At 35.2% G+C, this 16,834-nt stretch overlaps 1 protein-coding gene across 4 annotated transcripts; it reads left to right on the top strand.

Moving 5' to 3' along the window:
• Positions 1-37: 37 nt before the first annotated feature.
• Positions 38-16,608, top strand: OTUD6B (OTU deubiquitinase 6B). 4 transcript variants are annotated; one of them, XM_032249540.1, is made up of 8 exons: positions 162-306; positions 1,010-1,161; positions 3,620-3,700; positions 6,292-6,431; positions 8,069-8,381; positions 10,391-10,452; positions 13,917-14,023; positions 14,842-16,608. In XM_032249540.1, exons 4-8 carry the CDS (start codon positions 6,420-6,422, stop codon positions 14,924-14,926), a joined length of 579 nt encoding a protein of 192 aa, XP_032105431.1. In that variant the 5' UTR covers positions 162-306; positions 1,010-1,161; positions 3,620-3,700; positions 6,292-6,419; the 3' UTR covers positions 14,927-16,608. The 4 variants fall into 4 exon arrangements, with proteins under 4 accessions (XP_032105403.1, XP_032105413.1, XP_032105422.1 ...); XM_032249512.1 differs by lacking the exon at positions 6,292-6,431 and having other exon boundaries at positions 38-306; XM_032249531.1 differs by lacking the exon at positions 6,292-6,431 and having other exon boundaries at positions 150-269.
• The last annotated feature ends 226 nt before the right edge of the window (positions 16,609-16,834 follow it).

The raw sequence follows: 16,834 nt of genomic DNA, 5'->3' as shown, positions 1-16,834 counted from the left end.
CGCCCCGCCCATCACGGCGGAGTCACGGTAGTGCGCACGCGTAGCACCTCATTCCGTTTTCTCCTGTTCGTAGTGGCTCGGCTTAGATTCGTTGCCGCCTTGAAGGCGGGGCTGGGACCCAGCAGTAGCCAATGGAGCCCCGGGTGAGGGTTGAGGGGTGGAAGGCGACTAGTAGCCGGTGGTGCAGGTTTCTCCCAGAGTGTGTGCTGGGGTACCTGGTCGTCATGGAGGCGGTCTTGACCGAAGAGCTTGATGAGGAAGAGCAGCTGGTGAGAAGGCATCGCAAAGAGAAGAAGGAGTTGCAGGGTGAGGGGGAAGGAAGTGGGAATCTGGAAGCCGCCCCTACCCGGGGAAGGGCGCGTGGCGGGTCGGTGCTGGGGAATCTTAAGGCATGACTGATCTGGATCACCCTAGACTTCCCCTAGTAGCAAGTGTCCTCTTCTCTCCCCCTTCCCCGCCCCGTCGGCTCTTTAATTCCCCAGACTTCAGAGGCTTCCCCTTCTGAGGCCTGCCGCTTGCCCCCTACCCTGGGCCGCCGCCTTGGTGCCAGTGTCTGAAAATACCTTGAAACCGAGATCTTGGACCCAGACTTGTCCCCTCTCAAACTCTCTATGCCTCCCTTTTCTATACCTGCCCCAGTTACCGATATTTGGCTCTAATGGTTGTATTTTGAATGGCCTCGCCTCAGTTTAGGTGGCCTAAAAAGGATACCTGAAAGATTTAAAACTTGCTACAGTCAGGTTTTTTTCCTCCTCTTATCTCACGAAACAACTGAAACATAGTAAAGATTATGTTAATGAAGTGTGTGTGTGTGTGTGTGTGTGTGTGTGTGTGTGTCTCAGCTTCATCAGGCCGCTTCTCTCTTTATAGCTGTCTGTTATGTGATGACTCTTGCTTCCATAATTACTTTTTCTCTACCTTTCTCCACTTACCATCCCCTTATTGATTCCTGTTTTTCATCTCTTTTTACTCTTGGGTGTCTGACTTAACGATTTTGATGGCTTTTCAGCCAAAATTCAGGGTATGAAGAATGCTGTTCCCAAGAATGACAAGAAAAGGAGGAAGCAACTCACTGAAGATGTGGCTAAGTTGGAAAAAGAAATGGAACAGAAGCATAGAGAAGAACTGGAGCAATTGAAGCTGACTATTAAGGAGAATAAGGTATGTGAAATGTTTGTCGTTGCCTACACCATTTGAAAACAGCTGTGCACTTCTGTTAAACTGCTTATTATCTAAAATCATGAAGTTGGTAGGGAAATGAAATCACTTAGTTATGCTTATGCATCACTTCTCATTAAGATTTTTGTGACCGCCGGGCGCGGTGGCTCAAGCCTGTAATCCCAGCACTTTGGGAGGCCGAGGCGGGTGGATCACGAGGTCAAGAGATCGAGACCATCCTGGTCAACATGGTGAAACCCCGTCTCTACTAAAAATACAAAAAATTAGCTGGGCATGGTGGCGCATGCCTGTAATCCCAGCTACTCAGGAGGCTGAGGCAGGAGAGCTGCCTGAACCCAGAAGGTGGAGGTTGCGGTGAGCCGAGATCGCGCCATTGCACTCCAGCCTGGGTAACATGAGTGAAACTCCGTCTCAAAAAAAAAGATTTTTGTGACCAGGTTCACAGGGCAGTGTGTTTTTATAAGGGAGATGAACCAAGAAAGTGCTGTACTTCTTTTACCTATTTACTTGCCTAGAAGATGAAGTTGGCACCAAATGAAAGTTGGAAGACCACACATCTGATCCCAGAATTGCAACTGAGTGGGACTGTAGCCTGAGCAATGTGACTTAATCTTTCTGAGCTCAATTTTCCCACACGTATAATACAATACAAATATTTCTGCTGTCTAAGCACAGATTTTTGTAAGAATCAAGAAAATGAACGTGAAGTCATTTTTAAATTATAAAAGTGCTTTATAAACAAGTTTTAATTGAAATTTTATGTTTTTTGGGTAAGTTGGAGCATCCTTTCATCATTTTAACTAATATTTATTTTATCGTTGGAACTAATATATATGTGCCAAGCACGTTGTTTTATATGTATTATCTCATTAAACCTCAGTAACATAATGTGAGGTATTACCTATGAGGTAAGTGTAAATAATCCCATTTTTCAAGTAGGAAAGAGGCTTAAAGAGATTAAGAACTTTGTCCAGAAGTCATAACAGCTGTTAATTGCCAAAACCAGCATTCCAAATGAGAACTATCTTACTCCAGGAAGTGAATACTGAATTCTGTCATAGCTTTGTGTAGTGTGGTATTCATTGTATAGGTTTTGGATGTAAAGGGGCCATATAGACTCCACAGCCTCACTCCATCTATGATAGTTAGAAAGTTCTTATGTCTATGCAAAATCTTATCTGCCATACTTAAATTTTATTTGGTTCATTTTGGTTTGCCTTTGACAAGTACAGCTTGTCTTTGCTAATTTACAATGGTCTTTACATTAAATATAGTCTAAATTTCCCAACTTTCTTTGCCCTTAATATACTTCATCTCTAGGTAACAAGGCATGATACTCCAGGTGTTAAATTGTGTCATGACAGTTGTGGTGTTCCTAATTGTCTTCCAATCTTTTCTATTAGTGAGATAATTTTGTTTGCTTTCGCAGACCTTTCAGTTTTAAGGTTTCTTTCCCAGGTTTCCAAGGACAAAAATGTTTGATTCGTAAGCTACGTGGGGTCCTATTGGTTTTTTTTTCTGAATACTACCAAAACTCATGCCATAGCTTTTTTGTTTTTCAGTTGCATCTCTGTTATCTTGCCTATTGTCAATATAGTTGTTTGTAAATTTTAGCAGATTCCTCTGAAGAATCACAAGATTCCTAATTTGACTAAAGCTGATAACCATTTTTTGAAGTCTCTATCTAATTTTAATATTTTGACCATTCGTGATATAGCCTTTGGAGACTCTGTCTCTGTGTATTAAAGGCCTTGAGTTGTTCTATGTATGTGTTATACTAAAAACTAGCTTAACTTATAGTAATATTAGCTACTCATCTTTATAGTTAAAAGTCCAACATCTTTATTTTACTCTAGCAAACACATACTAGTGATTTGAGTATTAGGATTGCTTATAATATCAAATGATATTATAAATTAAATATATTTTCTGCCTGCAGTTATCAGCTTGTAGATGGAAAAGGGTAGGGTAGGATAAGCTCAATACTAGGATCAAGGATTAGTACTCATCAAGTTCTGGCTAATTAAGATGGAAAAGGGCTTCTCCTGCCACATTGAGGTTATGCATGTAAATAATGAACTGAGCCAGCATGGGACCTTTATCTTATATATACTATCAGTAGTCAGAGAAAAGCAGAGTAGAGTGCTGAATGAGTTGGCACTTACAGGAGGTACAGTATTGCATTGAGATTAATGGAGTAGGCATTCTAAGAAAGAAGGAAGGCATGCAGGGATGAGCATGATCTTTGAATGGTTGTAAGAAAACTTCTTGGGAACTTGTCAAATTTTTCCATAAAAATAGAGACAGGAGACAAAACATGTTATCTAAAACAGTGTCTACTGCTGTTCAAATTTGAAATGCGGGATTAGATATATTTATGATTTTCAATAATTTAAAAAGTATTTTTCATTGACTTGTTAATGCTTTTTGTTTCCTTCAGATAGATTCTGTTGCTGTTAACATTTCAAACTTGGTACTTGAGAATCAGCCACCTCGGATATCTAAAGCACAAAAGAGACGGGTATGAAAGTCATGTCACCAAGTTTATAAGTTAGTGCTGTGTGTTCAATACTATCTTAGGTACTATCTTTGGTCTTGTTATAGGAAAAAAAAAAAAAAAAAAAAAAAAAAAAAAAAAAAAGATGCAGTTGCTTGTCAACAGACTTGAACTAACACTTATTAAGCACCTGCTGTGTGTCACATACTATGCTAAGCTGCTTATATGAAATCTCAGTTAGTCCTGACAATAATCACGTGAAGTAGGATCTTTTATCCCATTTTATGGAGAAGAAAATGGTCCTAAGAGAATATAAAATAACATATTCAGGATGCAGTTCTCATAGGAAAGTGAAGCTGGGAATGAGAGTAGTTTATATTATCCCAGATTTAAAAATTCAGAATGTGGGCCGAGATGATATGATGTACAACCCTGGCTAAGAACTATACCATTGGGTGAGAAATAAAGATTTGAACCTAGAAGTTAACACATGTAGGTACACAAAATTCTTAGAGAATTGTGTAGGTATCTATATAATGATTAATTATGAAAATTTAGAGAAGGGAATGTTCTAAATAATGGGTTGGAATTTGAAAGAAATATTATTTAGATAGGATATTCCAGATAGGAGAAACAGCATGCACAAAACAAATGTGAGGATAATATATTGCATTATTGAGGAGCTATATGGAAACTGATTTATTGGAAGTAGCCAGTTCATATCAGCATTATGGAAATGAGATTAGATAGGTAAGTCCCTTGAATTTGAAAAAAAAAAAAAATGAATAAATTCAGTCTTTTTAGTCATGAGTATTATTTTATTAGCACTCGATGTTTTCTATTGTTTAAATGCATAATTTTAAACTAGTTTTGCATCTTATGACATAGTATGTAATTTAGTAGAGCATGGAGTTTAGTGTCAAACAGATGAGGTTTTAATTTCATTTACTATTATACTTTGGGTAAGGTTCTTTAAGCCTCAGTTTCACATCTATAAAATGGGGGCAAGTGATAGCTACTTCATAAGGTACTTCATTTTGAATATTAAATAATGTATTATTTCCAAAGCCCTTAACACAGGCCTGTAGAATTAATGAGTCAACAAATGATAGTATTGTTTACTATGTTAAGTAGTGCATAGTATGCCTCTTAAAAAATTAAACCTAAAAACAATGTCTTTTTTTGTTTGAAAGTTGATGAAATGCTCATAGTCAAACATTTCTCACTGTTGTATAAAATTTTATTCTTGAGTAAATATAATTCTGATTTTTGTAGATTCATAAATTTTAGATCTCATGGAATCTTAGAGATTGTTTGCTTATGATATGCACTTTTGTGATGCTCTCACAATTGTCATGTAGATTCTATAGATTAAAAAGGAAGGGCGAAATTTTTGCATGCCAGTAGCATAACAACACCGACTTAGTAATTGATAACATCTTACAATAGCCTAACTAATTCTGGAAAACATAAGGGCACAAGTTCTTCCTGTCTTTATCAAAACTTGTTCCCCCACAGCTGGATCTCTGACAACAAAACAAACAGAATGAAAACTCCCTTGCCTTTCTCAAAAATTTTGTTACTTTTCCCCTAAAATACTGCACAACTGAAAATGTACCTTTGTCAGCTATCCTCTTAAAACATTTAGTATCTTTTATAGTCAGCTGCTTTAATACTTGGCAGAAAAAATGTCCAAGTCATGCTTTTACATTGTTATGTTAATGGAATTTTAGAACAGAAAACATTAAACATTTATAACATTTGAGAAAATGGAACCTGAAGTCAGGATGCACAATCAGGTGTTAGATAATTTGGTACCTCCTGTTTTGCAGAAGCACCAAGGAATGAAAAGTCAGTTAATTTATGATGTTTATCTTTGGGAAAGATACAACTCTCGAAGAAAAACAAAACTTTATACAGATTTACTGTAAGAATGTTGTGGAATATTTTAGAGCATATCTTATTTTTAGTCTGGAAAAACATAGTGTTTTATTTAATTCAAAAAACTTAGAAGGTTTTTGATAAGATAGAAAGAGTCTAAAATACAACTTAGAAGTGCTGGTTTCTAAAAATATGAAATTTGAGAACTGGAATGAGATTGAGTTCTTTATTTTACAAATGAGAAAGCAGATATCCAGGTTATCGCAATAGTACACTAAAACTTTGATACAAACCCAGGACGGGTGTCCAGCTCTTAATATTCTCTTTGAGTTGTCTTTGCTATATTACTATATCAACATGACTCTAGTTTTATCTACTATATATTTATGATTTACTTGCTGTTATCACCTTTTATACATTTTTATTAGAACTTACTGGTACAATTCTATCTCCAGTACTATAGCTGTAGAAACCAAAGTGCTTAGTGGTTTTGGGAAACTATGCATTGCTGGAAAAAGAATCCAGTGAATTTCTTATCTAGTGCTCTGAAAAGGAAACTCAGTTGTTTTGTTCTACTGAAGCAAAGCATGAAGGGAAAAAATGAAATGATTAGGATTCATATTTTAGAGGCTTAAACAGTTTTACAGATAGGATAAAGTGCCACTCTTCCAGTAAATAGTACATGACATCATTAACTCCAGCTCCCATCTGCTCCAACTTTTATTCTGATTCAGGTGCCTGGATAGAAGGAGCTCTCTGTGTTGTCCTTGGTCCCTGCTCTGCTCTTACCAGCTGTGTGGCCTTTGGAAATCTTTCTTCGTGCTGTTTCCTCAGAAGAGGAAAATGAGGGGTTTTGGATTAGATGATATCTAAGGTGCTTATTCTTCCTCTCCCCTCTGAAACTTTTTTAGTCTTTTATAAAGTAATAGTGCCATCTTGTGTTTTAAGATTTTATGCCTCTGTGATCCACAGTTCTAGGTGTGTAGTGAAATAAATTTGTTCCTGTTACTTATATTACAGAATTGGGAGGTAAAACCTTGAATAGGCTATGTTTTATTAGGGAGATGTTGCTGGTTTTGATTCAGGTAGCTTATAAATCACTTTAGGTTCATCTAGCATGGCACATAACGGCAAGTAGTACAAGTATATGACAATAAGTTTGATTGAAACTTGCCTTCCCATTCACTTTTGTTTCAAGGAGGAATTAGAGCTAGAGGTATGGAAGCCTTTACCTTTTTCTAGTCTTGGCTTACCAAATCCTTCACTGAAGCTTATTACTAATATCAAGATTTATATAACTTAGTTTGTTTTTATTCTTAAATTATAAAGCAGTTTCCCTTTGAGTGTACAAACAAAATATATGGTAGAGAATTAGAAAGATGCAGAAAAACATACAGACATACACACACACACCCCCCCCCCAAAATAAAATTTATTTTGGAATCCCGTCATCCAGAGAAAAGAACTGTATTTTGCATATATTCTAGTTTCTTTTTAGTACTATGTTAAGTGTAGACTTACTGCATACTAACTATATGCCTATCTTTTTTGCCTCCGATTTCATCTCTTGACACTTTTTTTCTGGCACTCTAGCTCTATGAACTGTTTTTAGCTACGAAACATATAGTGCTTTCTGGCTTTTGATCATTACTAGTCCATCTGTCAGGAATTTTTTCACTTCCTTCTTCCCCAGTCTTCCCTCCACACCTCCAGTCTATTCTTTATGTCACAGATCTCTCATTGCCTTCACCCCACTCCATCCTAGCATATGTTTCCATGGTAGGAGCTCTGCAGACATTTGAGTAAGGAAGGCAAATTGCAGAATGTGACATATGATACCATTTTTATTAAAAATTTGCACGTTTCAAGAGTATACTATATTTATGAAAATGAATAGAAAAGCAATCTAGAAGGATACATACCAAACCTAGACCAAGCACTGGATGGCAGTGGTTTTAGGGGGAACTTTATCTGTTATATTTTATTTTTTGTAAAATATTTGTTAATTAAATGTATGCATATACATACATTTTAAAATGCTAGATAAAAATAGTGTCTGCCTGTACCCTTCTAAAGGCTGTGTCATCTTAACATGTTACTGGTGGAGTGATAAGAAGGCTGGATTAGCCTGGGCTTTAATATAATAACAATGTGCTTGAAGGCCTAGGATAGCTCAGTCTTAAGATAATACTTTGAAATCAGTAAGTAAAGTTTTTAGAAACTTGGCATGTAGTTTTTAAATAGACTTCAAAGAAGAACTAGAGGGCTCTCTTAATGTCCAGTATAGAGCAAGGTGTAGGAAACACACAGATGAGTAAGATAGCAGGCCCTTACAGGAGCTCACCTTGTAGAAAATTCTTTAAACAATGAGATGATCAATGTGATAGTGCTTGTGGGAGAAGGGAGAAAGACACCAAAAAGTTTTGAGACCTTTACATCTCCATTCCCTTAATAAATGAGAATTAGTCGTAATCATTATGAATTAACTTTCCTGCATTCTCCTTTTCTTAGGAAAAGAAAGCTGCATTGGAAAAGGAGCGAGAAGAACGGATAGCTGAAGCTGAAATTGAAAACTTAACAGGAGCCAGACACATGGAAAGTGAAAAACTTGCTCAGATATTGGCAGCTAGACAGTTAGAAATTAAACAGATTCCATCGGATGGCCACTGTATGTATAGAGCCATTGAAGATCAACTGAAGGAAAAGGATTGTGCTCTGACTGTGATTGCCTTAAGAAGTCAGACCGCTGAGTATATGCAAAGCCATGTGGATGACTTTCTGCCATTTTTAACAAACCCTAATACAGGAGATATGTATACTCCAGGTAATTTATTTTTCTTTACTACTTTTCATTGTTGCTGTTGTTGTTTTTTAAATAAAGTGCTTCCTAGCACTGAGCGTAAGAAGAGCCCATATGATCCTTATGAGGAAAAACATCACAAGATTTAGGCAGGATTATTTTATGTACTTTAATAGATGTTGGTATATTTTTCTTTATTAAGATTTTTAAATTAGTTATTTTGTAATTAGAATATGTTAATCATTTTATGTAAGATAAAATAGGAATAAGATTAATCATTTTTGAAAAGTAAGTTTATATTTGATGAAGTTAAGTATTGAGGAAGATAAGCTTGAAGAAGTACATATACGGTCTGAAGACCATAAGGAGAGAATGACTAGGAAAACTATTTCCTCCTTTTATCCTATACTTTGGGAATTTTACTTTTATTCTCAATAAGCTATAATTACGAAGATTAGTATTCAAGTAAAATTTGATTTTGCAAAACCAAAACAAATGAATTAATAACCTGCTTTGTTATGTATAGTACTTTCCACAGTTAAAATATTTATGATGAAGTAAAAAGTATACAACTAGCAGATGAGGAAGAGAGCAAGTAAAAATCTGAACAGGTTTTGGAGGAGTAAAGAATGGAATAAAGGACTGTTAGTCCTTGAGAGAAGGTGGCAGGTTTGGCAGTGTCCATTGGGAGCAAGTCATATGGCCAAAATGGGTTGGAGAGAGAAAGGTTAAGGCTGACTTTCCTTTAGTGGAGTCTGCCCTCCGTGGAGGGAAGGTAGAGAGTGATGCAGAATGGATAAGAATGAGCATTGGCAATCAAGTATGTCTCCTTTAGTGTGTATGGCCTGTGGTATCTGTTGATAGATCTCAAGAATGACTTAGGCATATTTAATTCTGTAGCAAATTAATTTCCCATAGATGGCATATTGGAAATGTTAGCTTATCTCTTGCTGTTTTAGGTCATTGCTGTTTTCTAATTAAACAGAACTTGCTATGGGACATAAAACTCATTTTTCCATGTATCTTGATATATGCTGAGGCAATGTGATAAATGACTTTTCTGTCATTAATCTCCCAAATGATTACCAAATCATTGAAATCCCCCAATTGCACTAGTTGTAGGGCATAGAGAAGGTGGCAGTTCAGTATGCTGAGTCAGAGAAAAACACAAAAGACTTAATTATCTTCATTTATTCAACCAATATTAATTGAAGGCCACTGCACAGCACTATCCTAGGCACTGTTCTGAACACTGAAGATTTAACAGGGAATGAGACAAACACGAGACATATTTTTCTTTTAGATGTCCATAATTTCTTTCCCTCTATCTTTGTGGGAAGGATAATTGTTTACCATTTTAACATGCTACATAAAAAGGTGTATTCACAAAATATATCCATTGTAAATTTAGTGACTAGGTCTTTTACTTCTCAGGGTTGATCTGAAAAGCCCTTTCCTTAGCTAGAACTGATATTTATGCAAATAATGTAAGTGCTCCCAAAATAACAAGTGGAGGCGCTGTTTGATGCTATCTCTGGGGAAGGAATTTCAACTAATCTGTACTTTTACTCAGATTTTCTTCGTACATTTTCCAGAGTCTTACAGTGAACCTGATTATACAGGGACTACATTTTTTTTTTTTTTTTTTTTTTTTTGGTCTTACATGTATTCCTTTGGATGCAGGTTTGGGCTTCATAACACAGGTCAAGATAGTGAATATGGTGGCAATTTTGGGAGTCATTGCTTGGGGTAGAGTGAGGTAGGCTTGTTAGGTAGAGAAGGTATCTGGGACTCTGACGGAAGAAATAAAGCAGGAATGAACTGCTTTATTCTTGGATGAAAATGTGGTAGAAAGTTGGGGTGAATTAAATTTGGATTTGGGAGGTGGATTAGATTATGGGGGATACTGGTAAAGAAGGAGAATGTTCATAACTTGGGCATTTTTGTCAGAAATTGTGGGAACTATAAAAGGGATCTTGTAACATAAGTTACAAAAAATTATTAAATGCTGTATTCTGACCTATTCTCTACAGAAGAGTTTCAGAAGTACTGTGATGATATTGTAAACACAGCCGCATGGGGAGGTCAGCTTGAGGTAAGTTTGTAGTTACGCATAGTGATTGTGGGTTGTTAAATTATTTCTGAATCCCCTCTGTAGTTTTAAGATGTTTCTCAGCTGATCCCAATTTCTCTTTGAAGATTCGTTTTTTTATATATTTGCTATTCTCAACTGAAAAAGAAATAGGTAGTTAACATCATTAGGTCTGTGATTAAAGTATGTGGATTGAAGCACTATTTCATTTTAAAAAGCTCAGTGTTAGATCTATTTGTTGGAGGTACATCTGTGTAAGTCTTTTCATTGCGATGCTGCTACTGGCAATACATTTGATTTTCTGCACTTAGGAAAGTGAAGACTTTACTGAAGTAAAGTAAAATTTACCGTAGTAGCTCAACTGATCAAAGTGACTATTGGAAAAATATATTTTTTACATCAGAAGTGAAAAAGACATTTTTATATGAAATTATAGCCCAAATCATACCACAGCATATGTATTAAAATTGTGTTTTCAATTCCTAATCGATTGTGACTGACTTACTTGAAAGTAGTAGTTGATGCAATAAATTCATATGTAAGAAAACAGTATGTTCAGTCACTTATAGAAAGTTACCAAGATTTCTTTTTAGCTCTAATTTTAAAAAATCTTACTGTTAACTTTGTTTTGTTAAAATAAAATAGTTAAGTAGACCAGATGGTGATGAAGCAGCCTGGGTATTAGACAGGATAAGAAGTAAAGTCCTAGGTTCAGGTCCTGGCATTTCCTTCCACCTCTCTGTTTTGTGGCCACAGGGGTGTCAGCCATCCTGCCAAGCTTAAGTTTCTTGATTACTGTATGGCCATAATAAACCCTCTCTGTGTACTCAGTTGAGCATTTTTGAACATTAAGTAAGGCAGAGAGTACCTGCATAAAAGTTTGTAAGCTGAAGTACCAGATGGATGAACCTACATGGTGCAATTAGTAATATATAATGAAGATTTAATTATCATGAATAGTCTGTGGCTCTAAATAATTCACTTTAAGAACTGCTTCATTTGAAGATGTGACATGAATGTTGCCCCCGAATCTTTTTCTTAGTAGTGCTGTGTATGTGCATCTCCACCAGAGGGAACTCTATCCATTAGCTTTATATGCCTCTGAAACTCAGAAGTTTTCATAGTAGCTTTGTTACTACATTAGGAATAGTTAAAAATGCTTGAACTTTCTTATAACGATCACTCATATGAGTATTAGAGATTAAATCAACTCTATTTGAACTAAGAAAAGCCTTTTAAAACATCTTTTGAAGGATAATTACTCATACAGTTTTTTCATCTCTGAATTCATTTGAAGTAAAAGTTGCAGTTTTCACAATAGGGTACATTTAAGTTATTAAAGAGAAAATCATTCTATGATTCCTGAAGTTAGAAGGGATGGTGGGATTTCCAGAGTTTGGTTTATGCTAGTTTCTTAAAAATGTTATATTAGATATAAGAAAAATGTGCTTCAAAGGAACATTTTTGATTTGCTACCATGCAGCAGAGCCCTTTCCATATTTTTAAAGTAATTTCTTACATTCTTCAAAACCTCAGGAAGGGCTATGTTCATTGATGGAATGTTCCTGTAATGGGGCAAGTACATATCCCATAGTGCTCCATAGATCACGGCATTATGATTTTTCTCTTCTTTTTGAGACAGAGTCTCACTCTGTCGCCCAGGCTGGAGTGCAGTGATGCTATTGATAATTGCTCCATGTAGTCTCAATCTCCCAGGCTTAAGTGATCCTCCCACTCCTGAGTAGCTGGGACTACAGGCATGCACCATTATGCCTGGCTACTTTTTGTGTTTTTTGTAGAAACAGAGTCTCATTGTGTTGCTCAGTCTGGTCTAAAACGCTTGAGCTCAAGTGAGTTTAGGGCACCTTAGCCCCCTGAAGTGCTGGGATTACAGGCATGAGCCACCACCACCAGCTGACACTATGATTGAAAACTGTTAATGATTAATTTGTTTATGAACTTGGACTCTAGAATCAAAGTTCTTCAGGTCTGTGCAGGCCATTTAATTTGCTAATGCTTGACTTTGACAAGTCTCATAACCCTTTTTTGCCTCAGGTGCTAAGTCTTTAAAATAATAGTACCTATTCCATAAAGTTATTGAGAGGATTAAAGGAATTAATACACATAAAGTACTTAAAGTACATGAGTGCTTTGTCATAATGTCTTTTTTTTTTTTTTTTTTTTTTGAGACAGGGTCTCACTCTGTCACCTTAGTTGGAGTGCAGTGGCATGACCTTGGCTCACCGTAACCTCTGCCTCCCGGGCTCAAGTGATCCATCACTTCCAGTTAATTTTTGTATTTTTCTGTAGAGACGGTTTAACGATGTTGCCCAGGCTGGTCTCGAATGCCTGGACTCAAGGGATCTGCCTGCCTTGGCCTCCCAAAGTGCAGAATTATAGGTGTGAGCCACTGTGCCTGGCCATAATTGTAATAAGTCTTAAAACATGTTAGCATTAATGTTCATTATTCACCATTATTCATCTGGCTTTAGGCTCTAGTTTTCTATTGTATGGTATAAAATTACTTAAAATTGTATATCTTAATGAGATGGAAATTTGTTGATAGGGCAGTATAATTCATATACATATTTCATTCTATTCTTGCTTTGAAAATTATAGAACAGTGGTTATCAACAGTGTTTGTAGCTTAGAATCATCTGAAAAACTTAAAAAAAGAAATATATATGTTATTCTTCCCTTCTACCCATTTTCTCACATTGTAATTGATTTGATCTAATGCTTAAGCAATGGTATTTTAAAAATATTTTTGTTAGGGACATTTTCAAGCATATTCAAAAGTAGAGACTAATATAATATACCTAATCTACCCATTGCCCCTTTTCATTAACAGTGGCATTGATATTTTTTTACAAAGCTTTTGTGCAGGCAGCGCTTGAGCAGTCTCTGCATTTGATTTAATAAATACAAGGTTATCATCCCTAATCTGAAAATTTGAAATCTGAAATGCTCCCAAATCAAATTTTTTGAGGGCTGACATGACATCACAAGTGGAAAATTCTACACTTAACTTTATGTGACAGGTCACAGGTTCACTACTTAATTTCATGCACAAAATTATTTAAAATGTAGTATAAAACTGCCTTCCTGTTATATGTGTAAGATATGTATGAAACATGAATGAATTTTGTGTTTAGACTTGAGTTCCATCCCCAAGATAGCTCATGTAATACATACAAATATTCCCAAATTGGAAAAAAAAATTCAAAATATAAAACAGTTCTGGTTTCAGGCATTTAAGATGAAGGATAGTCAACCTGGATTATATTTATTTATTCAACAAATATTTATTAAGTGCCCACTATATACCAGGCTCTCTGTGTATAGTAGTGAACAGAGCATATCCCTGCTCTGACTGGTTGCCCATTCACACATACTTCAGTAGTTTACTATCTGAATATGATGTACATTTTTATTTTCCTTACTCATACTTTTTTTTCTTCCTGTAGCTAAGAGCTCTGTCTCACATTTTACAAACACCAATAGAGATAATACAGGCAGATTCTCCTCCCATTATAGTTGGTGAAGAATATTCACAAAAACCACTAATACTTGTGTAAGTACCTAGATATTTTTACTGTTTTATTTTTCACAATTAAGACAAAAAGGAATATAAAAATTTTAGAATATATATGTTAAAATATATGACTTAGATAATTTTTTAAACCTGTAGTGATGTATTCTTGTGTGTGAGTTAAGAATAAAGTCATTTCTAAAGGTTACAAAATTTTAGGGCTAGTTTGTATACTGTCCTGGTTTGACATTAGTAGTGCTAAAAGTTTCAACAAGTGTAAAAGTTGAAATATATTCATGTTACCTGTTTATTCCTTAGATCTTTTTTCTTCATTTTATGAAAATATCTTACATGATTGAGAAATCTCTTCTGAAATACAGCATGCAGGGTTTGCTATTGGCTTTAGTATTTTTTAGCTAAACCTATTAAGGTAGTCATCAATGGCTAAGACTTAGGTGACAATTTAAGCTTATTGAGCCCTCAGCATCTAAGCCTTTTCATTTTACCCCCAGTGATTGAACCAGATCTTGGTGACTGCTACCACTTTGCAAATGACGTTGAACTCTTAATTAATATGTCCACGTAGTCTATTGAGTGATACCCATGTGGACTGAGTCATGCAGAATCATTGGTTTATATATACATAATAAGCATGTGTGTGTGTGTGTGTGTATGTGTGTGTGTATATATATATATATATATATGAGAAAGATATATGTATATATGTATATATATGTATGTATGTGTGTGTATATATATATATTTATACACATACACACACACACACACACATGCACAGTAAATTACTTTGATCAAAACTCATTTCATCAAAACTACTCATTTCTTTTTTTTAATTTCAGATATATGAGACATGCATATGGCTTAGGAGAACATTATAATTCTGTTACACGGTTGGTAAACATAGCTACTGAAAATTGCAGCTAATTTATCCAATGTTGTACAATTATGTTTTAATACAGTGTGCTGAGCTGAGTATTTCTACCAAGTGTTGGGTTATTCTAAATGCTACTGAAAAACACAACTACCTTAAATCAGTTTTATGGCAAACTACTAACAGATGTTTTTAGAAATATGTCAGATATAAACTTTAACCAGTGTCTTCTTAGTGGAATTTTTAAAACTTGTAAGTCCATTGTGGAGAACATCATTCATAGACAAAGATGGTACCCTATTTGCTGATACTTTCATTTATATAGGATCCTGGACATTCTGTTTTGTGTTGGAACAAATTTTCAATGTTTGTAATTCTCCCCTTTCTCCCTGTTACTAAAAACTTTCAAAATAATCATTTCAATGTAATTTGTCTTGAAAAAGTTTACCCAATATCTTTGTCATTGCAATAATGTAGTATGGTGATGGCCAATTTAATTAATGCCTATAAAATGAACTTGATTGTTGTAACCATGGTATTGATGAGATTAATGCAGTGAAGCTTTATTATTAATATATATAGCATTATCAAAGCATAGCTAAGAAGCTGCCTTTGATAATTAAGAATTTTGAAATATTTATTTAGATGGGATTCAGTTTTCTAAAGAAGTGAGACAAATTTAAAGGTAAATAGGTATTCTCTCTCAAATTTAAACCTCTAAAGAATTAGAGATTAGTTTTTATTTGTGTATAACTTAAAAAAGACCTAATAGATTACTATCTTTTTAATACATTTATTATTCATTGGTGTTTTTTTAAGCACCGGACTGGAGATAGTACCATCATCTCTTGATTTCTTTCACAACTACACATTTTTATATTTCCTTTTGTGTTTTCTACTTTGCTTTCCTTGAAGGAACAAGTATTTTATGGCCTTTACCTTGTACAATTTTAGGGAGTAGCGGTGTAAAAGGTCTAAGGCCACATTTACTTGAAATTCTTCCTCTTTTCTAATTTGTCTTACAAGATATCTCCCTTTTTGCTTCATTCTCTAGGATTTGAAGATAACCTTTGACACTTATTTTTATTTGCCTTATTAATGTCACCTTTCTTTCAACTCAAATATTTGAGAATTTTTATGTCATATACACAAAGTTGAAAGCCACTGTTTGGGAGCCAAGACTTATATACAGTTGTGTTCCATGTGAATGGTTTATCTAGCCCAGATTTCAGGTTACTTATAACAGTATTCTTTCTAAGAGCATATATATATATATATATATATATACAAATGTCTGTCATAATTTATGTAAGGAAGTATTATGAAAATGAGACCTTTTTGGTTTGATATATTTTTTCCAAATTAGAGATATAACTAGTAAGATTTAGCATTGTTTACAGCATTTGAATTTTTGCTCTGTGACTACAACTAATTTTTATAAGTAAATACTGGGTTTATAATATGGAAAATAGGGTGTCAGTCTTTTCACATGCCCATCAGGTAACAATGTGGGAAGCTGGCAGGGTCCTTGATAGCAAGTAAGTACTTCCTGAAGGCTTTCCAGTTCAAAAGATTACAAGCCATTCTGCCTACTAAACAAAATATATTCTGAAGGATGCCTGTTTTGTAACCCTTGATCTACATTTTTTGGCGTCTGAAATTTAATTATAAAACACTAAATGGTTTGGGTTTATTTTGAAGTAATCTGTTACTTTAAAATTAGGAAGTAATAAAACAAGATATTATGAAACCCAGTATTATAAATGTTATCTACATCTAAAGTACTCTAAAATAAGTTATTGGCAGCTTTATTCTTTTTTTTCCTTTATAAGAGTTAGAATTAGGCCGGGCGCGGTGGCTCAAGCCTGTAATCCCAGCACTTTGGGAGGCCGAGGCGGGTGGATCACGAGGTCAAGAGATCGAGACCATCCTGGTCAACATGGTGAAACCCTGTCTCTACA

This window comes from Sapajus apella, unplaced genomic scaffold (genome assembly GCF_009761245.1).
Source record: "Sapajus apella isolate SASKATOON/1434 unplaced genomic scaffold, GSC_monkey_1.0 scaffold3, whole genome shotgun sequence".
Taxonomy (NCBI): Eukaryota; Metazoa; Chordata; class Mammalia; order Primates; family Cebidae; genus Sapajus; species Sapajus apella.
This window is presented reverse-complemented; position numbering and strand designations above follow the sequence as displayed.